The sequence below is a fragment of the Phycodurus eques genome, chromosome 1, assembly GCF_024500275.1.
Source record: "Phycodurus eques isolate BA_2022a chromosome 1, UOR_Pequ_1.1, whole genome shotgun sequence".
Taxonomy (NCBI): Eukaryota; Metazoa; Chordata; class Actinopteri; order Syngnathiformes; family Syngnathidae; genus Phycodurus; species Phycodurus eques.
The window spans coordinates 22,651,082-22,676,962 of NC_084525.1; the positions used below are offsets into that span (position 1 = coordinate 22,651,082).

At 40.2% G+C, this 25,881-nt stretch overlaps 1 protein-coding gene across 1 annotated transcript in view; it reads left to right on the plus strand.

The window, feature by feature from the left end:
- LOC133405989 (dystrophin-like) overlaps positions 1-24,612 on the plus strand; it is a 216,857-nt gene extending 192,245 nt beyond the window's left edge. The window contains 12 exon segments of the mRNA XM_061683126.1: positions 3,659-3,816; positions 4,503-4,669; positions 6,157-6,268; positions 10,439-10,575; positions 14,113-14,151; positions 14,713-14,778; positions 16,847-16,912; positions 17,663-17,821; positions 17,994-18,237; positions 18,376-18,490; positions 21,608-21,697; positions 22,917-24,612. Coding sequence (XP_061539110.1) covers positions 3,659-3,816; positions 4,503-4,669; positions 6,157-6,268; positions 10,439-10,575; positions 14,113-14,151; positions 14,713-14,778; positions 16,847-16,912; positions 17,663-17,821; positions 17,994-18,237; positions 18,376-18,490; positions 21,608-21,697; positions 22,917-23,029 — 1,466 coding nt within the window. The 3' untranslated portion in view covers positions 23,030-24,612.
- The last annotated feature ends 1,269 nt before the right edge of the window (positions 24,613-25,881 follow it).

Here is a 25,881-nt window from a genome sequence, read left to right on the forward strand (position 1 = left end):
ACATTGATGGAGGTTTGGTTCCCAATTTGTCCCATCAGAATTGGCTACTCTGCTGCTAGGTAGTCTAGGTTGCGATTTTCTCCGTAGATAATATTCACGATATCCACTCTTCTCATTTGAGCTTCCTCTCCCACAGGTTCCGCTAGAATAATGTAGATATTTTTTAAGTAAATGCAAAAAATACCGGGACCCTTTGGGGTTTATCTGGCAGCACAACAGCTAACATAACACTTTTTGTCATAATTTTCAGTTCAAGTCCGGAGTAGTCAATCACCCTCTCCTGTCCGGAAGTACCAAAACGCCTATTGTTTACAAACATAAAGGTCTATAGATGCTTTACACATTTGCCTTCTGGAGTACAGCAGATGTATGACGTCAGAGCAGTCTGATTTCTTAATAAATGCTGTGACTATGTTCTGAGAATGCCATGCTATCATGCCAAGCAGGGTCCTCGGTTCAGAGAACCCAAATCCGTACGCAAGTTGGCATATGTCACTAGCGTCTGCTAGGACAGTAGTAAAGTAATAATTACTGTATATATTTGTTTGTAAAACACTTCCAGGCCATGCATATAAAACACATCTAGTGAAAACAGCAAGTACTTTAGCAGGTTCTTTTGCCGTGTAACAACATACTCTCACGCAGCTTTTCAAACTAGTTCATTGTGTGCTGTTTATAACCGCGAAATGCTGTATGTCAGGACCCCAATATATTTCGGTCACTGATTTTGCGTTTGGGCATGTGTATGTCCAAATATTTGAGACCTGCCAAGTTCTTGCTCTGAGAACTGAGTATTGGTACACCTGTCCACTAGGGGTGGAACATTTCATAAAATCCATGCTTCCGTTCGCATCCCGGTTTTGTGGTCACAGAGTTTTGGTTCAGTTTGGTCGACTGTTAAGAAAATCAATTATGTCTTGTATAGTTAGGTTAAAAGTGAAACTAAGCTAAGTTCGAGCATTCAGGTATGTACAATGAAGACTTAGGCTTGGTGCACACGTAAAGATTTTTCCACTCTTAAAATATTTTTTATCTGCGACAGACCCCACACACAAAGATAAAAAATCAGGCATTTAAGGGTTGTGGTCATATTGTGTGTGGTGTGCTCCAATAATATCAACACAGAACACCACACATATAAAGATTCTGTTCAAACGCCGAACTCTTGCGTGTTCACATGTGATCTCACAAAACCGAAGAAGAAGAAACACTTCCGGCTTTGCGCCAATGTTTCCTGAACATTCCCGAAGGTTGCAGGAGCTGGGAGCCTTATAAAATGCCTCAAAAAATGACTTGCTTCTTGCCATCTGGGGAACCCGCTTTTATACAAAAAGATCACATCGGGTAAGACTTGCTTGTTTTTATTTACACTAATTTACCTTTCTTGAGTCAGGGTGCTTCTTGATTGGCTATATTCCGTTCCACGTCACAATTCACGGCGTCATGACTCGGGAGAGGTTGGCTCTCCCCCACACACATGAAGATTTTGTAAATATTGAACACGTTCATTATTTAAGATTGTCGGCCCAGACCTGTTTCGGACCCTAAAATCTGGACGAATCCACTCTTAACACACATCAGACATGAGAGCAACCTTATCGGATAATCTCTAAGATGGTCTGGCATTTGGCGTGCTTGGTCGGGAAGGTCGACACAAAAACGGGTCAATTGTCTTGTGTGTACTGGGCCTTACCCAACAAACAAACCCCACAGACATTAGAATTGCGATGTCAACTTACCTCACAAGGACGCACACTCGGGGGGAAAAACAAATAGATCTCTTGTGAAAAACCAACAAACTTATAGTTCTTATCTTTAAATCTAGGCGCTACACTATAAAAACTTACAACAAACTGCTTTGTAAATACCGCACTTTTTTCTGGCTTGCTCGACCGTGATGACATGAACATAGTTATGGACAGGTAGATATGACACGCCCCCTTTAGCTGTGTGCCAACAGTGACGCAAAACTAGGAAGGTCATGGTCGTACATTCCATGTGTGGACGGCAAGAAAACCAAAAGACCACAGGTGCCAGTACATTGTGCTGCATACGTTTGCGTACAAGTTGTACAATGGCGTACAATTACGGCATGGGAACTAGGAGTAACCTTTCACAGGTAAAAAAAAACAAAAAAAAACTGTTTTGCATTTTTTCAAATGCCATGTATTGATAGGACATGCTTTGGGGTTGACAAAAAAGTAAACCTCATGAAAATCAGTTGAAATGAACACGTTTCGACTTAGTTTCGATGTCCATGCATTGCCTTTGAAGGAGCGTTGACCTTCCTGATATGGCCACCTTGTAGTTACGTCAGTTAGCCGGGCTGCTACAGTGCACGGGCATATCTAGTCTTCATATCTATGGACATGAATCACGAACAACCCCTAAATCAGCTGCCTCTACATTACCTGTCCCAAAACATAAAACACATACTTCTTTGCTACAGAAGTTTACGCTGCTTCGCCTCATTAGTAAATGAGGAAAAAAAAGCTGTGCGTGCCAGCGAACAGGACACATGCGAACCAAACGGTTTGGTCAGTTTTCATAAATGTTTCACCCCAACTGTCCACAAGGAGCCTCACATTTTTGTTGTTTGATTAAGAATAAACACATGTAACTATTGTTATTATATTATACAGTGATTATGGTTTCACAGTAGTATTAATGTGATTGGTGGCACTCGCCGCATTTACACAAACAATTTAATTGTTGTTTCGTGTCGCTAATATGGAAGAACGTTGAAAAGAGTTTATAAGTACAGTATGTTAGAAACCAGATTTTACACTCAAGATCAATGTTTCCAAAATGTTTTTACCTGTTTTGTTTGTGAAAGACAGTGGTGGGAAAATTACAGAACGTTGTGTAGAAAAAGACTGGTCAAAGTAGAAGTACTGACTGCTTTGCTTAGGTAAAATTAAAAAAGTACAGACTCTGAAATATACTTAAGTACAAAAGGTAAAAATTAATATGAACTGTCAGTAATATACAGTACCTGTGTTGATAACTTGGCACAATGAGAAAAACGAAATAGTTTTAATGTAGTAGCAGCACCAGTGCTTGTACTAAGAAGGGGGGAAAAAACAAGCTAGCGTTGGCTTAGGCTTTTATACCTTCAAAACGGTTACCATAACTGTGCTAACGTTGTGAACTGACGAAGAAAACAAATGTTAAATTGTCTAATGATAAGTGAATAAAATACAGAATTCTCTTGTACAACACCATTAATAGGAAATAGCTTGCTTCTACAAATCTCTTCTCATCGTTGTTAATGCTCTCTAGTTCACAGTGCACCTTTTAATTTCCCAAGATAACAATCAGTCAATTAATCAACATCTGAACAGCTGTTGAGTTGACCTCTCTGTATTTACAGCTTTATCATGTCATCATCCGTGGAGCTTGAAAAAAGTAACATGTCTGTTTTGACAAAGAGGAGAAAGTACATGTCTGTTTTCAAATGTATGGCATAAAAGTAAGTCGTCAGATAAATAAAAACTAAAACTAAAAATATCTGAAGAATTTACTTCAGTATAGCAGTAATTATACCTTATTTCTTCCCACCATTGATGAAAGGCTGCTGTAGACAGTAGTTGGCAGATGCACTAAAAGAGTCAATGACATGTTTACTGTAGTGCTGAATAGGTTCCCCCTTTGACAGTCTTGTTCAGGCAGGTTGCGAGTGCAACCGGTTTCTGTGACCAGCGTCGCCTCGGCCTTCTCCTTCATGACTCCATCCAGATCCCACGGCAACTTGGTGAGGTGGCTTCGTTCGGCGGCTCCAACATCGAGCCATCTGTGCGGAGCTGCTTCCAGTTTGTAAGTGCCATCCATTGACTGAGTGTTTTTTGCTTTGCTATTGGTTGCCTGTCTGTAGCGTATCTGTTTCCTGACAGTACGTTAATTATCGTCACAAATCAAGCAGCAAATGTTCAAAAAGTACAAGTAATTGTGCTCTGACTGAATCTAAAAAGGCCCACACACAACTCATCTGTCTTTTCAGTTTTGTATCAGCAGAAAAAAAATATGTTGGTGTCTTGAGATACGAGTTTAATTTGTTCTGTGACCACGCTTGTATCTCGTAGCACTCATATCTTAAATCATATTTCCCCATTGAAATGAATGGAAATTCAATTAATCTGTTCCAGTCCATCCCAAAAAAATGCCTTGTTTTTGAAACTTTTTTCATAAGAATTATTGCACTCCATAATACTGGATACCATATATATATATATATATATATATATATATATATATATATATATATATATATATATATATATATATATTATCAGCAATTATCCTGTATTAGTGACAGTTTTCAGTCATAAAATTAATCTCTTCAAGGTCATTTTCGGGCCTTCACGAGCTTCAAGCTCAAATAAATATTGAGAGTTCTTGTTTCCTGCTAAACCCATGTCATCAGCAATTGAGATTTTCTGAGTTGTAATGTACAATCAAAATTCTGTCTCTGTTTTCTGTGCTCCTCCTTTGACCCTGTCCAGGCCAACAACAAGCCAGAACTAGAGGCTGCCATGTTCCTGGATTGGATGCGTCTGGAACCTCAGTCAATGGTGTGGCTGCCTGTGCTGCACCGTGTGGCTGCCGCAGAGACAGCCAAACACCAAGCCAAGTGCAACATCTGCAAGGAGTGTCCCATCATAGGCTTCAGGTCAGCACTAAGTATCTCTTTAACACATGTGTGAGCAGACATCGGGGGGATTTTTGCTGCCTCATCAATTTTGCTAAAAGGGTAATAAAGCATGGAATTAATTTTGTTTTCACTGAAGCCCAAATAAAAAAAAAAGGGACTAATCTTGTCTGTATGCATTGTTGAGCGCTGGGCGTGAAGTTATAACAGCACCCTTTGGTCTCATCATGACAGTCTTAAGCATGTACCAAGAGCATTGTTTTTTTGTTTTGTTTGTTTTTTTTGTGATGAAAAGCATCATTAGCCAAGCAAATTTATTTATATAGCACATTTCTTACACAAGGTAACTCAATGTGCTTTACATGATTAAAAGCATTTAAAAACAAAGAAAACAAAAACATTTAAAACGAAGAGAAAAAAATAAAAGTACAATTAATACAGCATACAGTGCAAGAAATATCATTTAAAAGTGGAAATGCTCTCAAAAGCATGAGAAAAGAAAATAGTTTTTAACCTGGACTTAAAAACATTCACACTTCGAGCTGACATCACTTCTGCTGGCAACCTATTCCATTTGTGTGCAGCATTTATAGCTAAATGCTCCTTCACCATGTTAGCTTTGGACTCTGTTCTCCACGACTTGACCTGAGTCTGTCAATCTCCGAGCCCTACTACGTTTATATGCCAGTAGCATTTCTTTCATTTATTCAGGAGCTAAACCGTTTAGTGATTTATAGACCAGCAGCAGAACTTTAAAATCTATTCTAAAGCTGACTGGGAGCCAGTGTAAAGACTTTAGAATTGGAGTAATATGGTCTGACCTCTTTGTTCTGGTCAGATCCTAAGCTGCAGCATTCTGAATGAGCTGCAGCTTTTTAATTCTCTTTTTGGGGAGTCCAGTCAGAAGACCATTATAATAGTCAAGTTCAACTTGCAATAAAAGCCTTAGTATTTATTTATTCAATGGACAGACAGCAGAGATGTTTTGGTTGCAGAGAAAATTCCACTCTTCTCCCCTGTACACAGTGTACACACATGCAAATTAGGGGTACACCAATATTGGTATCGGTGCCAAGTTAGTATATAGATATAATTAAGTAATTTGCACTGCATGGGGTGCACAACAAATTAGACAAAGCTGTTGGTTTAAAATTCTGAAAGCGTTTTCATATTTAAAGTTTTTTACACATGCTAGTACTTGAATTCACAACTTTGTCTCCTTGCCAGTGAATTGTGCAATCACTGTTGTGTTTGTGACCATGAAAATAACTGTGATTACATTTTTTTATCTGTGATCCAATGCTCTCCTCCTGAAGAGTGACCATACATTTTATTGAAGAGCCCAAAGGCCCGGAATAAAATGCTTGCTAGAAAATCTTGTAACCACTCCAACTGCTATCAAAACAGGGCAAAACGGTAGCTTACTGTCATTGATTGATTCTGTCTTCTTTCCTCCCTAATGACTCGTTTTCTTGTTTGACCTCCCCCTTGGTTCTCTCACCATACAGATACCGGAGTCTGAAACATTTCAACTATGACATTTGCCAAAGCTGCTTCTTCTCTGGCCGTGTCGCCAAGGGTCACAAGATGCAGTACCCTATGGTGGAGTACTGCACCCCGGTATGAGCACATCTATATTCATCCTCTGTCGATTCATGTAATTAAAACGGCACACATACCAAGTGCCTGATTCTCTGAAAATACTTTGCGCTTGTTTGTCACTGTTATGAAAATCCTCCTCCTATTCACATCTGCATTACCCAGGCTCACTGTAGTACTAGTTCACAGATGACATGTGCACATGCTTTTCCTTGAGCAAACAGTACATTTTATTCAACAGGCAAGCCTTGCAAACTGAATCTCCCTGCTATTGTACTTCATTGTCCAATTAAAAATTTAGATTTAAAGCAAAAACCGCATTTCAACTAAACAGTTTCTCCATATCACTTCATGGCACCTTTTAAGTTTTAATTGTATCCATGCTGGCGGCACGGTGGACGACTGGTTAGAGTGCCTTCCTCACAGTTCTGAGGACAGGGGTTCAATCCCCAGCCCCGCCTGTGTGGAGTTTGCATGCCTGCAAACTCCCCGTGCCTGCGTGGGTTTTCTCCAGGCACTCCGGTTTCCTCCCACATCCCAAAAACATGCATTAATTGGAGACTCTAAATTCCCCGTAGGTGTGAATGTGAGTGCGCATGGTTGTTTGTTTGTATGTGCCCTGCAATTGGCTGGCAACCAGTTCAGGGTGTACCCCGCCTCCTGCCCGATGAGAGCTGGGATAGGCTCCAGCACGCCCGCGACCCTAGTGAGGAAAAGCGGCTCAGAAAATGGAAAAAATGTATCCATGCTGAGTCAAGCATTCCTACCAATTTCATTTATTGTGGAACAAAACATGTAAAATGTTTAAATGGTGCGCAGTTTTGTTGCTGTTTTTTGACATTTTTTGTCAGCTCAAACACTTGTCTGTTCTGAATGTTCTATTGTCTTTTCTCAAAGGCAAAATGATGGACAGAAAATCAATGATGCATCAGTTATGCTGTGCCATTTAAAGTGTCCAACCAGATTGCTGGAAAAGCATTATGAATAAATCTTCAGTAATGTGTCAACTTCTAAAGATAAGACATAAACATATTGAGCAAATCTTCAACTTAAAACTAGTTACTAAAAGAGCCTCTGTACATGAACGCTTTGATATATATTACATTGATATTTGGAATGGGAAGGTCCATGAAGGTGTTACATAAGGAACCTGTCAAGGGGTAAATTTAAAGGTTGTGATTCATTCACTGCCACCCTTCCCAGTTAACATGGATATTTGACTTATAAAGCCGTCAATGGCAGTGAATCTGTTTTAATGATTCTCTTTCGCAGCTGGGAATACACTGGGTATGGGAAAATAAGGATGTTTTTAGCAGAGATAAAATGGTATGAACATTTCATATCATAATTGGTGGCCGAAATGTTCACGTTAATTAGTATTATTATGATATTGCTAAAATAAGACATACAAAACCCCACAGAGAGATGCACTGAAAGCAGTGCAACAAGTTTTATTTTGAATACATAAATATAAAGTCAGACACTCTATGTACTTTTTGCCCTTTAGAAACTATAATTGGCAGCAACCAACATTGAATTTCATACATGCAAAACCCCACCAAATCGACGAAAAATGACGACCAGTAACTGACAGCATGGTGCATAAGGCTCTTCAAGAGTCTGCGATACCTTTTTCCTGGTGCTAGTTGGGAAAAGATGTTGCAGGGGTGCTAGATGCTTTGCGGGTTAGGCGGGTGCTGTCGAGGTTTCGGGGAGGGGACGCAAAAAAAATGTGAACCACTGGTTTAGGTAATGATAGATAGAAGAATGATAGAAGATTTCGTAGAAGGTGGATGCCGACGGTCAGTGTTTTGATTAATTCGGATGAAACAATAGGCAAAGATTTTTTTAAAGAAAATATACTCCTTGTCAACTTCAGTGTTTATAGTTTTTATCTAAGCAGCACTCACCAGTTTTTAATTTTTTTGCATTACAGCCCAAAGTTTTGGTTGTTGTTCACTTCTTAGAACACTGCTAACGGTTACAACGTAAGCAACTACAATCCCTACTGTTACTTTGCCTAGCATCTTTCCAGTGCGCGGGCCACACACCCCTTACTGTGCCCCCCACCTATGAGTTGTGCTCTGCCACAGGTCCCTGCAGTGTTTCCTTTTTGTGCCAATATTTATATATAATTTAATCAAAGTCTAAATTGATTTATTCTAGCCACTAACAGTGAGATAAATATAAAAGACTATCAAAGCAAACTAAAAATAAGAAAACTGTGTTGCTCATTTGCATATAGCATGTCAGGAGCCCAAGTACACATCACGCGTCTCATCAGTGACCTTCAAACTTAGCCCGCAGCATTTGGCGCCTCCACAGAAGTAGCCCCTGTAAGCATTCATTCTACACTTTAAGAATCATGTTTTCACAATACAGGCAATACAATACTCAATAAAATAATAGGCCCATGGTGGTTCAGCTGGCATTTGAGAGACGTGCCATGACACAAGTGTGTGGAAGGACGGTAGAACATTATCGCCAGCCCAGTACTCCAACTCAACTCTTGTAAAGCAAAGCCATGTGTTTAATTTCCCCAATGCCCGCCATCGAATGTGTTTTATCATGGGTGATTCTACCTTCAGATGGTTAGGGCTGCTGGGATTGATTTGAGGGGTGCTTCAAATCAGTAACTGGGCTAGAAACACCTATGAGGGAGGATGCGGGATCACGCACATATACATACACATACCAGTTCAAAAAGGACAGTGGTTTCGGACCACCTGTAACATTTGCTAGCTAGACAAACTTCAGCTAACTCTGACCAAACAACATGAACAGTAATCTAGTGTTAAATGCAGCCAAAATGAGGCCTGGTAATGATAACAATGTTGGTAATGAGTGGTAGAAATTAAGAAATTTGCCATACAGTATATACTAATTGAAGCAAGGTACGCATAAGGTTGTTACTTCAATACTCACTGCAAAGGATTGCTCTGCGTAGCTCGCATTTGCTGCTTAGGACACAGTTAAAGAGAGCTGTGAGAAATGTGGTGGATCAACCCATTGATGAGGCAAGGAGGGTACTGTATTTTTGTTGTTAAAATGCATTATGTTCCAACTAAGTACTTTTTTTTTTTTTTTTTTTTTTTAAACCATTTTCTAGCTTGTTAAAGGACACACAAAACAATTCTAAAGATCTCTGAAATTTTGGGGGTGCTTTTATTCACTTTAGGGGCACTTCAACACCCCCCAAAAAGGGGAAGAAACACCCCTGTGTTTTATAACACTTAATGTTGAATGTGTGTGTGCACGCGCATACGTTTGTGGGCGCTGTAGAATACGTGTGTGTGTGTGTGTGTGTGTGTGTGTGTGTGTGCGCGCACGTATGCATTTGCGCGCCCATAGCGCAAACACTGCATATTTTGTATGCCTACACATCACTACATATTTGAGCCACCATAATATTACTGCTTAAAACCTCTAGTGGCTGGAATATATTCCATTAGGTTGCCGCGGGGTTTTCCGTGCCGCAACAGCCCCGCGAGCAACCAGCTAGCTCGCAAGCTAACTGCATGGTGTAGTGGTAGAAATGGGCCTTGTAATAAAATTAACTCAAAATTGCACCGGATAGCCACTGATGCGAATGCAGGATGCTTACGTTCCTGGGTAGAGGGGACACATGCTGGATGCTCAAGTGTGTTGCTGGGTGCGCCGTTCGTTAGTCACACCTCAAAGAATCTATAAAATTGAAAACAGTTTAACGCTCTATTTTCAAAGTTGATTACTACCTAGTTCTTAGTATTTGCATACTTTTCAGACATTATCTTCAAACCTGTATAAAGTATTTAGAAACAAATCAAATTCACATTACATTGTCTGTCAGATGGGAGAAATAAATGGAGGAGAATAATGCTGCTTAATACCCTTTCAGTTCCCCAGGGACTATATAAAATGAATAAGGATGACATTGGGGCAATGAGATTGGGTGATTAGTAAGTGCCATGATTTTCTAATGAAGCCTTTGTGATTGATGCATCATTAGTTTTCTGTCCATGATCGGGGTTTTAATCCTCTTGCAGAAAAAGTTCGATATTCCTGAAATGATAATCAGGCTAAGAAAAATAAATAGCTCACGTGTGAAAAAGTAATTTATTTTGTTGTTTGATTGAGTTTGAATCTGGGAAACAAAAATTGCGATGCAATCACACTCCACGTTATTGTAATAAACAAGCCATTTTCCTCCAGACTACATCCGGTGAGGACGTCAGAGATTTTGCCAAGGTGCTGAAGAACAAATTTAGGACTAAGCGCTACTTTACCAAACACCCACGTATGGGCTACCTACCTGTCCAGACCATCCTGGAAGGCGACAACATGGAAACGTGAGTCTCTTGTTTTCACAAAGTCTATTGCATTCTACATTGTGATTGAGTCCATTATCTCAATCAGTACCAGTATACAGTGGTGCCTTGAGAGGCAAGTTGAATTTGTTTTGTGACCACACTCGTAACATAAAACACTCATCTCAAATCATCTTTCCCCAACAAAATGAATGAAAGTGCTGTTTATCTAGTCCCGCTGCCCAAAAAAACATACCGTATTTTCACGACCATAAGGCGCACCGTTTTAAAAGGCGCAGTCTTAGTTACGGGATCTATTTCTGTATTTAACACATACATAAGGCACACCGTATTATTGGTCGCAGGCATGGTAAAACATACGCTAGCTTAAAACATACGGTAGCATGCATGCACGCTAAAACAATGTTTTTAAAAAAGGCAGCGGGAGCAAAACCGAGTTCCTTTGTACTTTATTGAAGTATTTAACAATGTACTCACGTTATTTTTTGATCAATCCTCATCCACAAATCCATCAAAGTCCTCATCTTCTGTATCCGAAATGAACAGCTGGGCAAGTTCTCCATCAAACACGCCAGGTTCCCTCTCGTCATTGTCGGAGTCAGTCTCGTTGCCATGCAGCTCTTCAGAAATGATGCTGGCTTTTACGAAAGCTTGAACAACAATGCAAGCAGACACGTTAGCCCAAGCATCCACAATCCATTCACAAATTGTCGCGTAACTCGCCCGGCGCTGCCTCCTAGTCTTAGTAAAGCTGTGTTCGCCATCTGTCATCCATGGCTCCCACGCCGCTCATAACTTCACTTTGAACGCCCTGTTTACACGGCTGTCCAGCGGTTCGTCAAGCCTCCCGGAATGATGGCAAGTTCCGAGTTATTGCCCTCAGTCGAATGGGGACTCTAGAGACGCTTCTCCCGGCTGTTCTTTGCTCATTAATTCATTGCTCGAGTTGGTCTTCCAACTCGGGCCACCTCACCTTGTTTCCGCGGAAATTCAGCTTCGTCTTCTTGACTTGGCGAAGCTCGTTTTCCTGCTTCCTCCACTTGCGAACCATGGATTCGTTTTGATTCGGAATTCTCTCGCGGCTGCGGCTCCTCGATTCCCATGTTCCTCCGCGTAACTAATTGCTTTCAGTTTAAACTGTGCTTCGTACGCGTGTCTCTTCGTAGGTGCCATTTTCAGGGGTCCTTAGCCAAACTGATGCACATACCGGAACTATATACCTACTGGGGGCGTGTCTTTAGCGTCCTCTGTCACGCGCATCCTTCCCCCTTTATGTCCGCATGCTGTCCTCAGTCACGTCCGCCTTCCTCTATATAAGCAGCGTGTCGACAGGAAATGCTCCCAGTCAGTCAAGCCATTAAAGTCACACAACAACATTTACAGATTTTGGAACTCGTTGCACACATAAGGCGCGCCGGATTATAAGGCGCCCCGTCCATTTTGGAGAAAATTTAAGACTTTTAAGTGCGCCTTATGGTCGTAAAAATACGGTATTTGCAATGTCTTTTATAGTAAGAAAAAAAGCATTGTAAAATATGATATTTTGTAAAACAAAATAATAATAATAATAATAAATAAAGTCACTGATGGTGTAGCGGTACACTCACCTGACTTTGGTGCGGGCAGCGTGTGTTCAGTTCCCACTCAGTGACGGTGTAAATGTGAGTGCGAATGGTTGTCCGTGTCTATATGTGCCCTGCAATTGGCTGGCGACCAGTTCAGGGTGTTGTCCACCTTTCGCCTGAAGTCAGCTGGGATACGCTCCAGCGCCCTGCGACCCTAACCGGGATAAGCGGTGTTGAAATGGATGGATAATAAATAAATACATAAATAAATAAATAAATAATAGTATTATATAATTTCAACGGTAAAGTTTTTTTTTACTTTTTTTTGTGCTTCCATTCAATTGACTTTGTGCTGCTCATTCTGGTGTGTGTGCATTGACTACCTGGGGCCAGTATAATACAAACAGTACATGGAGAAATGCACCCTCTTTTATACTCTTTAATGCGGCCATGAATACGCCCATTGTGAGGGTGGGGGTACCTAGTGGGGGCATCTCTTTTCTTCTTTGGTCACCGAGATTGTTTTTTTCATAATAGAATCATATTGCATTCATATTACTACTCACATTTACCCCCATGTTTTTTCACATCCATCTATCAGGTCGTCTGTGAGGTATAATAGACTTCAGCTAATGGCCAAACACTTATTTCCATACGACTATGTTTGTATTGCAGCCTCAATGTGAGTGACTAGTCAAACATCTGTTTATACTGGTGGGCCAACCTGGAGTGGCTGTTGAAAAAATGCATAGACATGAGATATCGATTGTCTCAAACACTTTTTAGATACCTTTTTTTTTTAAAAAGAGTATCCATGACAGCAGGTTACAGGATAAGTCCATATTTACAGAATGCAAAGAAGACACAGCACTAGTCCACCTTTTCATCCCACAAAATACTGACAAGCTTTCATAATTCCATCTGTTTTTTAGCAGCCTGACACCTGCCAGGATTTAAATGAAGTAAAGTAATTCAATAATGATTGAAATCACATGGTGACGCACACAATGTAATTAAAGTTGCTTTGTAGTCTGTTTTATAAAGATTGCTGTAATTATACCTGCAGCTGTATTAAAAGTCGTTTTGACTGAGGAGGCATCCGTTATACCTGTGGTCCCCAATGAGTTTCATTCCTATGACCCTGACATTGCATGAGTTATGCAAGTCAGAACAAGTCTTTATCACTGACCTATACTAACACAGTAATAAAGTCATAATTACAGTAAATATGTGCATGAAATTCCATTTCAACAAGCTGGAAATTTTTTGACTTGAGTTCGTTGTCACATTTCTGTGGGGCCAATTATGTATTACTCGTGCACTCACTGTAGTTGTCTCGCCATGCTGCACTATTTGCATATACTGGCCACTCATGCCAGAGTAGCATCTGCTCCATTTGCACACTGATTGAGGAGTATCTGTAACATTTGCACAACCAACATTGTCCCAGATGATCGCACTACTCGTCACTTTAAACCGCATACACTCCTTGAAGTCTCAGCGCCCTTTGCACAATGGTCATTGCACCGGACTATTGCAATATTAGTCAGTTCGAACTGCTCTAAGTGCTAGAGGACTCTGCATCTTTTTGCACAATTGTTTTTTGTCAATGTCTTGATGTCCCCAAAGTGTTCTGTAAATTGACTGTCTGTTGTACTAGAGCGGCTCCAACTACCGGAGACAAGTTCCTTGTGTGTTTTGGACATACTTGGCAAATAAAGATGATTCTGATTCTGAAAAACACTTCTCGGCCTTGAAGATAAAATACAAACTGTAAGAAAAAAGTGAACAAAATCTTACCTTTATTTCTGTGATTGACTTGCACCTTGTAAATAACATATAATTAATTATTGCAATGGCAAAAATGTCACATTACTTTCCATTAAAATAAGAGTTTCAACATAGCTAGTTTCAGTCAGGTCCCATCATGCCTTGCTGGGCATGGCATTCCACAACCAGTGTCATCTCATGTTTTTTTTTTCCCGTCTTGCAGACCTATCACACTGATCAACTTCTGGCCTGTGGACCATGCGTAAGTACTTGTTCCGGTTCGTCATCTGCCATGATAGTAGATAAACTAGAACAGTGTTTCCCAAACTTTGCTGAGCTAAGGCACACATTTTCCTTAAGAAAACCACCAAACAAAAATGACACAAGATGTGGATGCACAGGTTTATTGCCATCTAGGAGACCATTTAATTGTTTTGCCCATCACTATACGAAGCTGGCATTAATAGATAAACAAAGATGACATTATTTGTAGTAAATAGATAATTTTCTGTAAATGACATGATGGCATTTAGCACCTTGATGAGCTAGCACTGTTCCAAAAAAATAACCTCCCGATGTGAATTTGTTCTTGTAAAAGGAAATTTTCTAGTTTTTTATCGAGTAAAATCTGAATTTTTCAAGGACAAAAAAACCCGCAAACTGATTAATGTCCTCTTGAGATGGCTCTCTCTTATTTACATGAGTCTCATGCCGACGTTGCCCTCCTGTGGGCTCATGCGGCGTGCTGGTGCGTATGGATTAATGAGTCTCCCGGTTGCATTTCACAAAGCTCCTGTCTTTTCTGTTTTTATTATTCCGGCAGGCCTGGCACATCCCCTCAGCTCTCTCACGACGACACACACACTCGGATCGAGCACTACGCCAACCGGTAACACACACACACACACAAAAACACGCATTCAGCACCCGCCGCCATGCGCTGCCCCTTGAGTCTCACTCATAATGGCTTCTCCAGATAGCTCTCCCAGACCCGGGAACATTTTGATTGCTGTGATTTTGGAGAAATAATAAAGCACTGCACACTTCCTGCAAGGGGATGAGCCTCTTTCCCTCCCCCATCCCACCTGCGTAACCCACATGGGATCAGCTGGCCTGATTCTTTCCTGACGCAGTGCTTGTCCAAGTTTAGTCAATATAATTTCATTTAATGATTCTAAAAGTTAAGTACAAGCAGCTTTTAAAGATCTTTTCTGTTTTAAAAGTACAGTAGCGCTGCTATTCACTAGAGATGTGGACTGAGCCCTGCCGTGAATAGAGAAAATCTGCAAGTAATTGACGACCCACCTAAAAAGGTTTAGAATTGCCTACTGATGCCACAGTATGGCAGAAAAGAAACATTTTTGTCAAAATGAAACTCCTCAACTCACTTAAACATAGTAACTGGGCACTATGATTCAAAGAGATGGCGGCAAAGCACAACAATAATGTGATGTAAATGAAACTCCGAAAATCACTTTAGCATAGTTACTTGGCACCATTATGCCACAAGATTGCACCACAAGTAATGCCTTTATTGCTCTGGCATAAAAACAAAAACAGCGAATAGGTTCCACACAAAAAAAATTTCGTAATTTTATACTGTACATATTTCACTAACAGCCTTTTTTTTAATCGCTGCTTGCAGATGCACCAAAATTAATTGGGTTCTTCTTTCATTCCACACACAAAGTGTCTGGATAGTCATGGTGGATGAGTTAGATCAGTGTTTCTGCATTCATTTTTAGCCAAATTGTCGAATTTCCCGCATGTAATGAATAAACTAGCTAGCTACTGAGAAATGTATCTAGCTTATCTAGCTACATTTCTATATATTTCTACAATATTTCGCTTTATGTCTATTTATCTATCTAGATACCTATCTAACTAGCTAGCTAGGTAGCTTTATAAGTGTCAAGCTGGATGTCTCGACAATTCAACATTTGTACCATTTATCCATTCGCTTTCACTTCATTTAATGTTTATTGAGAGAAATGGTACTTTCTGTCCAAAATAGCTGAAATCCTTTTTTGTGTTTTTTGTGTCATTTAAGAGCAACACCTATATGATCAATATGTTACATGTGAGTCTTTAGAAGCTGTGATCGAGCGGCCATTATCGATTGATTCGAAGATGAAGAGTCACGACATCTTGGGAAGTTGTTTGCATCATGCAGGGTGTCAGCATGGGCTCTTTAAAGCTTGGTCAATACACCAACTCAGAAAAATCCATTAATATTGTTGAGGTGCCACAAAGAGTCAAGTTTCTAGCCATCTAAAAAGACTTTGGCGAGGGCCTGAGTAACATCCATTTCTGTTAAAACAGTGACAGTGGCCTGCTCAACAAAGTCACTAATCAGTGCGGAACTCCTGCTATTTGCTGGGTCGCAGCCACATGCCGCATGTTACAGCCCCAAGAAAGAGCTCTTGAAAGTACTGCTTGCACCCCCAGGCGAGCATCTGCTTTCTTCCGCCGTGGGGAAAACCATGCCAACTGTCAGCTACACAATTCGGCTGTACTTTCATACCGGCTTCACCAGACGTAAGGTCAATGATTGCATGGAGGAGGGCAGCTAAAACTGTGAAAACACAACAACTTAGACCTGCCACAACATTTTGATCACATCTTGGAGAATCTAATGAGATCCAATGAAAGAGTTGTAGAGCTGTTTTTAATATTTTGGTTGACAAAATAATAAAGCTTTCAGTATGGTGACAATCACTTGATAGCTTTAGCGCCATACTGTATGTAATGTACAAATATCTTTTTATTTATATCTTTGATGTGTTTTAAGAAACCAAAAGCAGAATTCATTTCAATTTTTTTATCCTTTCGGACACTTTCCTATTCAGCATATGTTGCTGTTCTGTTTTTTTTCGGTCAATCATGGTTGTAAAGGGACACTTTAAAATATAATTTTAAGGTAATGTTTGCAACTGACTGCTCTGTTTCTTCCACAGGTTAGCAGAAATGGAGAACCGTAATGGCTCTTATCTGAATGACAGTATCTCACCCAATGAGAGCATGTGAGAAACACTTTCTGTTTGCTTCGTTCTTTATTTGTGTCATCACTCACCGATTGGCTGGCTCCGCTTCATTCTTTGCACCCATTAGTTGTTTAGGAAATGGCCATCTTTGGTTTTGTATATTTTGCACGATTCAAATGCATGTGCATATTAGAATGATTTTTCTTTTATTATGTCACTTATTTATGTACATTTTAAGGTATGTGCAAGAATCATTGCACGTGACACAAGTCATTATAATTTGCTTTATCTCAGCAGTGTTAGCATTTGCTTGTTTTAAGACATTTTTATAATATACAGTAACTCTTCGATTGTGACATTTTAAAAATCTTTTATCAAACTTGTCTTTTTAGTACATTACTCTTCTCCATTTCCCTCTTTATTACCAATTAACAACTGATTCATCATTGTGTTCAATTTGAACTTTGTCCCATTCCTGCAACAAACAAATGGGATTATGCAATTCTTTTCCTCTGACAATATTTATTGAAATTGTTTGTCTTTTCTTCTTTTAAAAAAATTAGTATTTGCTGTACCTTTTAAATTAGTATTTGCTGTAGCCGGGGTATTGGAAAAACTGTCCCAGTTCTCATCACTCTGTAGCCTGTATGTGTAGATGAATTGCTTTACAATCCTCCAACTAGATTTTTGGTCCTCAGTACTTTTTTCTTTTCAGGGAAGCCCTGTTTGCTGCTTTTCCAAGCGCTTTATACTCATTTTTGTGTGTTTGCTGTGCACGTTTGTTTGCAGTGATGACGAGCACATGTTGATCCAACACTACTGCCAGTCTCTGAACCAAGGCTCTCCCCTCAGCCAGCCCCGCAGCCCGGCCCAAATTCTCATCTCCATGGAAACAGAGGAGAAAGGAGAGCTGGAGCGGGTCCTCAATGACCTGGAGCAGGAAAACAGGTCAGTGGAAGTCGCCTTTTGACCATTTTCTTTTTCAAAGCCTGCGTCTAATCCCTGCCAAACACCTCCCATATCTTGGAATCGTGCCTTGTCGTGTCAGTGTAGCTCAGTTGCACTCAGAGATTACATTGCCAGCTTACAAATGTTGTCATCGTGTGTGCCTCGGCTGCAGGAAGCTCCAGGCCGAATATGACCGTCTTAAGAAGGCGCATGACAGAAAGGGCCTGTCCCCACTACCGTCACCCCCAGAAATGCTGCCAGTGTCGCCGCAGCGCGCACGGGACGCCGAGCTCATTGCCGAGGCCAAACTGCTGCGGCAGCACAAGGGGCGCCTAGAAGCCCGGATGCAGATCCTCGAGGACCACAACAAACAGCTGGAGTCTCAACTGCACCGACTGAGGCAGCTCCTGGAGCAGGTTCATCATACTCACATGCGTCTACAAATCGACCGAGTAACAGCTCGTAACTCGGAAAAAAACTCGTTAAAGTACCGGTGTACTTTGTAGTGATAATTTTTCACATTCAGCTGTAGATTTAACGTGTTTTGCTGGCAGACGGATTCCAAGGTGAACGGCACGGAACTGTCCTCCCCCTCCACCTCGTCTCAGCGCTCAGACTCCTCCCTGCCTCAGCTGCGCGTGGCTGCCAGCCAGACCATTGACACAATGGGTGGGAAGGCGCACACGCTCATGCTCACGCTTTAATCTATCCACTTGCAGCACGCTTCAGATACTGGAGGATATGCAAATGTCGACAAAATTGTTGGTGCCCTGTCCTCTGTCAGGGGTACAATGACATCAATCAAGGCATTGTGGAGCAAAATGTGCCACCCAATGTCAGAGCTGCAGGTCATACCTACAGCAGGTCCGATGTCAGCAAAAAAAACAAACAAAAAAACAAAAACGACTATCTGATCGGACTGGATCTAAAATCTCAGATTTGACCACTCTTATACAAGCAGTCCATATTTTGCTCCGCTCTAGCACTTCTATCCAGCAGAGCCCACTTGATCACTAGGGTTGGGCGACACTGGGGATTTTGGTATCGATCCGACACCAAGTAAATACAGGGCTAGTATCGCTGATACCGATACTTTTTTACTTGAAATGTCATGATCATTAAATAGTTTTGTGATTTTTGCCTTGAGTTTCTTTTATCTATTATTCTGATTATGGTAAAACACAGCACAAAGATTGTAGGCAATAAAATATTTTTTTTTTTATTAACTAACTACAACAACAGCAAAAAAAAATTAACAGTATAAAAATAAAATAATTCTTCTACTACCAGAATTGTTTCAGGAAAAAGTCACTTGTGCAAAATAACAAACATGCAGCAATTTAACAAAAATATAAATATAACAATGTCAACATCACAACAAAAAATACCTTACATTGCACGACATTGTGAAAAATAAAGTTAGTAGTGCAAATGAAAGTGTAAACTACAATTAGCTCTCATTCTTAACCTTTGGCTCTCTGCTCACAAAGCCCTCCAAAGAAGAATCCCTTGAGGTGCCCTTTTGGCTCTGTTCCCATATTGACAACAGATTTATAGGTTTTTGTTCAGGAACAGTAACATGATTACATTCTTCCCTTTCATTGCACTCCTTCTCTGTGTTACTAACTGTCCCGCCTTAGAGAAAATCCTTTCTGCAGGTACAGATGTTGCCAATAGTCCCAGCTGTTTCTTTGCAATCTTGCTTAGATACCAAAAGTCACCTTGGTATGGATAGTATCGATATTTAGATCGATACGCCCGCCCCTAGTGATCACAACAACAGGTTGCTAAGGTGCTAACATAGTAGCAAGACGTGAGAGTGAATGTTGCTTGCTTAAAGTTGTTTATTGACACTCCAGTTGAAGTTCACTGTAAAACTAAACTCACATAACAAAAGAATTTCACCTATTGATTGATCACATACATGACAGGCTTCGTTTTTTCATTCTTCTTTATTTTGTTCACAAAAATCGCTAGCTCATAACGAGCACACAGTGAATGAAAAACACCATTGATGAGCTAACAGAAATTAGCATTCAACTGGCGGCACTTACATCTCTCAAAATAAGGAATGTTGGTACATAAACGCTGTATAACCGCATGTAAAAAGGCACTAAAACAATACTCTCTGGCATATACTTCGCCAAACTCTGAAAAACGGGTTATAAATAATATTCGATCGTTACTTTTTCTACTTTATTTGTTACTGCAACTGAGTATCTCATTGGTGTATCACGTGCACAGCAGGAACAACGATTATCAATAAAAGTAAACCCCAGTTGCATCAAGTTCAAAAGTGTATTGCCGCACATGTGGAGAAAGCAAAACATGTTCCCACCACTTGCTGCCAGTAAAAAATAATAATAATAACTGAATTGAACTTTTATTGTTATTTATAATTTTATTTATTATTTATTGAATTGTTATGGTTTTCTAATGTATTCTTTATTTAATCTATTCAAATGTAGAATATGCTTATGTTTAAGTTAAGCAGTGGTTATGTTGCAATTTAAATATATATTTTTGTTATTGGACGGTACGGTGGGCGACTGGTTAGAGCGCCTGCCTCACAGTTCTGAGGACAGGGGTTCAATCCCCGGCCCCGCCTGTGTGGCGTTTGCATGTTCTCCCCGTGCCTGCGTGGGTTTTCTCCGGGCACTCCGGTTTCCTCCCACATCCCAAAAACATGCATGCTAGGTTAATTGACAACTCTGAATTGCCCAAATTGAATTGAATTGAATTGTCTGAATTGTGAATGTGAGTGCGAATGGTTGTTTGTTTGTATGTGCTCTGCGATTGGCTGGCAACCAGTTCCAACCAGTTCAGGGTGTACCCCGCCTCCTGCCTGAGGATAGCTGGGATAGGCTCCAGCGCGCCTGCGACCCTTGTGAGGAGAAGCGGCTCAGAAAATGAATGGATGGATTTTTGTTATGGGTTTATGGAAGTTATTCTTCAGCATTTCCCAATATAATTTGTATTTATTTTATTAATTTGTTGTACATTCTTATTTTAGTTCCTTTCAAGTTACTTCATATAAGCCATTGGTTAATAAATGGGTCAGTTTTTCTCATACCTACTGTTGCTGATTATTTTTTCTCAGTTTGAATAATATCTCTTCATCAAGCCTTTGATATGTATCATTCTTGCTGATATCGGATCAGAACGATATCAGGTTTTGGCCAAAATTCAAGATCTCGGATAGGAAGTGAAAAAGTTGGATCGGGACTTCCCTCGTTGTGGGGGTTTCTTCAAAGGGTACCAACAACTTTGTCCATATGTGTAACTGGACAAGTCTGACTACAGATCACAGCTTGTACGTATCTTGAATGTTGTACAGCATTGGACTACCATGCAATGTTTACGAAATATTTTTTGTATGTACTATGCAACAGTTTTACGCCACTACTATCTCTGATACTTTTATGATCTGTTTCTCAGCCATCATTGCTGACAGAATTTATAAACAGACGAGTGAAAATTGAATTTCCCTTGGGGATTAAAATAAGAAAGAAAATCGTTGGTCAAGCATTAACCCATTCTATTTTGGTGCAAATCTAGATAAAGGAATTGAATTCTCACCTGTGTCATTCTCCTGTTACTAATAGTTCGAGGATGTGTGATTTTATTGCCATTTGTAAAACAACAAATCGAAAGTTGCTATTCGGACCTTTGTGTTGACTTTATATTAACAAAAAAAGAGAATCGTGTATGCGGACTAGAGTTTGCATTGGTTGAATAGCTCACTGTGTATGGACATGGCCTTAATGTAGCTCCTTGCTGTTCTAGGTGATGACGAGCTGTCCACCCTTTCCCAAGATGCATCTGGACTGGAGGAAGTGATGGAACAGCTCAACAACTCTTTCCCTCATGGCCAAGGTTTGAAGAAGTTGGCTTTTTGCTCAATTTCAGTGCTCAGTCCAGTCTTATAGCGCTTTCTCTTTGACTTCTTTCTTTCCTCTCTATGACTTATTCTGATATTTTCCTCCTCCCTATCTTCCTTCCTTTCTTTTCCCTGTGAGCCAGGAGGGAGAAGGGGACACCAATGAGAGGTCAGTGGTTCTACTCTCTTAACTGTCTTTCTTTGACTGGCTTTACACGACATGGTTCAAGAGATACAGTCATGTTTTTTTTGGCAGGGCACAGTTTTCAGTACAGTATTGGTCATGGAGGCATAAAAAGGAAAAAAATGAAATCGGTATCCTCAGCTATCCAAATGAGGAAAAAAAATCTGATATGAATCCGATCTACCCTGTCTATTGGCGCATCATAAACCTACATTGATCAGTGACGTATGTGCATGTGTAAAACAGCAGTAAATCAAAACTGCAGTGAAAACATAAACCATTAATAGTCTAAATATGTTACATTAGAGGTGCATTGACCATTGAAAATGAAATACGACTCAATTGCAGCCGCTGGAATAATGCAGAGGTTAACACCAGTTACACACTTCCAAATAAACAAAAGAAAGGTTTCAGCAAATGGGATTTGAGACCACGGGGACCTCCATGTTGGGGTTTACAGAAAAGACACACTGATCAATACCTACTTTTTGGCTCGCACCACGCGCTGGAACACAATCTGGACCTTATCAGAGCCCTGCAACACAACTGATTATGTTCCCACTGCCCCAAAGGCCAAAGAAAACGAGCATAGGCATCTGAGGGAGGCCCTTACCCAGTGGTTACCCCAGCTAGTCATTTGTTGTTTGTTTTTTAAAGTGCATTTAATTCCAGAAGGGACAAGAACAAGGTGGATGAGGAGTAAAAGAGGGACAGACGCAGCAACATTGTCAGACCTTTTATATCAAGTCTATCTGAGAAAGTCAGAAGGATTTTTAACCCATTTTTCCGGCACCTGGTGAAATTTTCAGGTCAATAGCACCTTTGGATATATATTTAGTGATGTGTTAAATACTTATTTCAGCCGCTATAAGCTTATCAGTCCATTCCAAACAAGAGAAATTACTTATTTGTACTAATGTTTAAAGTGTGCATAATGTTACAGTCACTAACATTATTTTTTTTTAATTATTATCATCATTATTGCTCACTTTGTTTCAACGAGTGTGTTTTCCAACACTCTCACTTGGCAGGTCCAAGCATCGGAAGTTTGTTCCACATGGCTGACGATCTGGGCCGTGCTATGGAGTCCCTGGTCAACGTCATGACAGATGAGCCATGCGACATCGAGGCCCCGCCCTTCTGACACTGCACCCCCAAGCCCCATGCGCCCACCTCTTCCCATTTCTTAGTCAATCGAGCTGAATTGGACATAGACTTTACAAACAGAATATAAAACATCTATTTTTGTGAAGGATTGTGGTTCCAGCAATGATGAGTTAATATTTAAAAAAAAGTAGATTTCAGTAGTTTCTTAAACGTCCTGAAGTTGTTTTATTGCGGGGTAAAAGGCTGTTGTTGTTTTTTTTTTAACTTCTATGCAATTGTATTAAAAAATTATTTTGGGGAGGGGGGCAACAAAGAAAGATACAAATAAGTGTGTTTCGTGTGGTAATACAGTTTGTTTGCATCGCTTTGTAACCGGAAAATATAGCATTTCCCACATTTCTATTAAAAAAAGAGAATGATTGTCATAATAAGGATGTTTACTATGAGGAAAATCTCTTTATATAACAACGTACAATACTGTTAAGGTAATGCAGGCATCCTGGAACTTTACAGTGCGTTGTGTGTATGTGTGTATTGGTGGCCCCAATGCAGTACAGTACTCACTTTTTTTTTTCTGTCTCCATCCATCATCTTTAGGCTTCTCGATGTTTAATATCCATATCCAATAACTGATTCAGTTATCCCAACACAGTTTTTGGAAAAAGGGAAAAGTCTATGTCGTGGGGAATACATTAGATTGGAGTTCAGTTTTCAAAACTCCATCCATTTTAGTTTTGGCTTTTGTTTTGAGTAAAGAGCTGGGATTCATCATGGCCGCCCAAAGATTAATTGCAATACAGCCTTGCTGAAAGTGTTTAGGCATTTTGAAGTCCTTTCCATTTGTCATGATGAGTTCATTTGTGTCATTGTGTTTGCTGGGGGTTGTAGAAGAAAACATACAGGTTCTTACACTGGCACGGTGACGTTTGAATTTAATCATAGGTTGTTGGTTACCAACTGCACACTGGCTTTTTTCGTTTTGCATTTCAATCTGTTTCTGTCTAAGTACTGTAAGATTGTTTTATTCCCCTCCCCACCCCCCATTTAGGCTGCTAACTTTAAAATGACTCCAATTTATTACAAGTTATTTAAGTTTCAAAAGCAAGCTCTACTTGGCCTCACATATCACATCAAGTATGGAGGTTATTGCTCTACTGTAGCCAACTCCTTCATTGGAGCTTGAAATAAGAATGTTTTGAATGCATTCACTGCATTTGTCTTTTCTGTCGAGACAATTTACGGCTCAACAGCTACTACTACTGTTATACCTGGGACATACCTAGTGATGATCTGTGCATTCATTTGAATAGTGTTTGTCTTTGTTTTCAAAGTGTGTTTTGTTTTGATGTTGTGGGGTTATTACTAAGCATGCATGGGTGGCTAAATGAAATCCATCAGTAACCGATGACAGAGTGATACACATACACTCTGCTGCATGACCCAGCATCATTTTTGTTTTGATCAAGACACTGAATTAGTTTCTCATTTCTAACATTTGTGTGTGTCGTTCTTGCAACACAGTACTTCACAGCATATCAGACGCCACCAAATATATGCCTTACTACTACTGTATTATAAAAATGCTTTACTGTACATCAATAAAGCAGGCAGTTACGTTGATTTGACTTTTTCTTGTACTGGGTTATACTTTTCTCTTTAACTCATCTTAAAATATACTTCAGGAAGCCGTAAAATGCCGTTTTATTTTTGACTCATTTCAATATTGCTGTTGAAAATGTAAGGTAGGTGTACTTGGATTATGAGGTTACAAATGGCTCGCAATTAACTAGTTTACTCAGCGATCTAAGAAGAAGAAGACGTCGTCCGTTACCACTGTGCTGAAATGTTTTTCATTTGTTTGTTGCATGTTTAGGGCCAAGAAATGCTTTTCATACAAATTAATTCACTCAATTGAACTGTTAAGACAATTGTAGTTGCTGCATGTTCTTGTTTTTCAGCTCTTGAGTTCTATCTTTGTGATATACAGTATGTCAATCAAGTGAATACATCCCTCACATATTTTTTAAAAAAGATTTTATATCTCAAGTGACAACATTGAAGAATTAACACTGCTACGATGTAGTCAGTTTTTACAAGAGTGTTAATTTACAGTCCATCCATCCATTTTCTAGCGCTTATCCGAGGTCGGGGTCGCGGTGGCAGTAGCTTTAGCAGGGACGCCCAGACTTCCCTCTCCCCAGCCACTTCATCCAGCTCTTCCGGAGGGATCCCGAGGCGTTCCCAGGCCAGCCGAAGGACGTAGTCTCTCCAGCGTGTCCTGGGTCGTCCCCGGGGTCTCCTCCCGGTGGGACGTGCCCGGAACACCTCACCAGGGAGCTGAAGACATGGAAACGAAGGCCTCCTTCATTAATGTATTTTAATGTTGGTCATGATGGTGGTACTTGGGAGAGTTGAGATATTTGGGGGGGGGGGGGGGGGGGGGGGGGGGGGGCTGGTATTTGGTGTCAAAAGTTTTATAACCACTGGTTTAGATTGTTTTGAAGGTAGAGTAAATTTGCACTTATACAAATTGTACATTGATGACGTCGTAGCAATTAAAATGGTCATTTCTTCAATGCTGTCCCATGAAAAGATATGATTATTTTAAAAATGCGATGCATGTAATAACGTCTGAAATACTGTAATATAAATAAAATTGTATTGAATAATTACTATAAATGACTTTATTATTGTGTTAGTGGCGATTAGCGGGGTGATTCACAGCCACGGCTGTCTGTCGTGATAAATTATCCAATTTTACTTGGTTTATTTAGCACATATAATTTGTCTTTGTCTCTGACATATGGTGACAGTAATCTGTATCCACTTTTGGACAATTTTGTTTTGTTAGTTCAAATGGAAAATACCGTATGTGCCTTGGGTGAATCA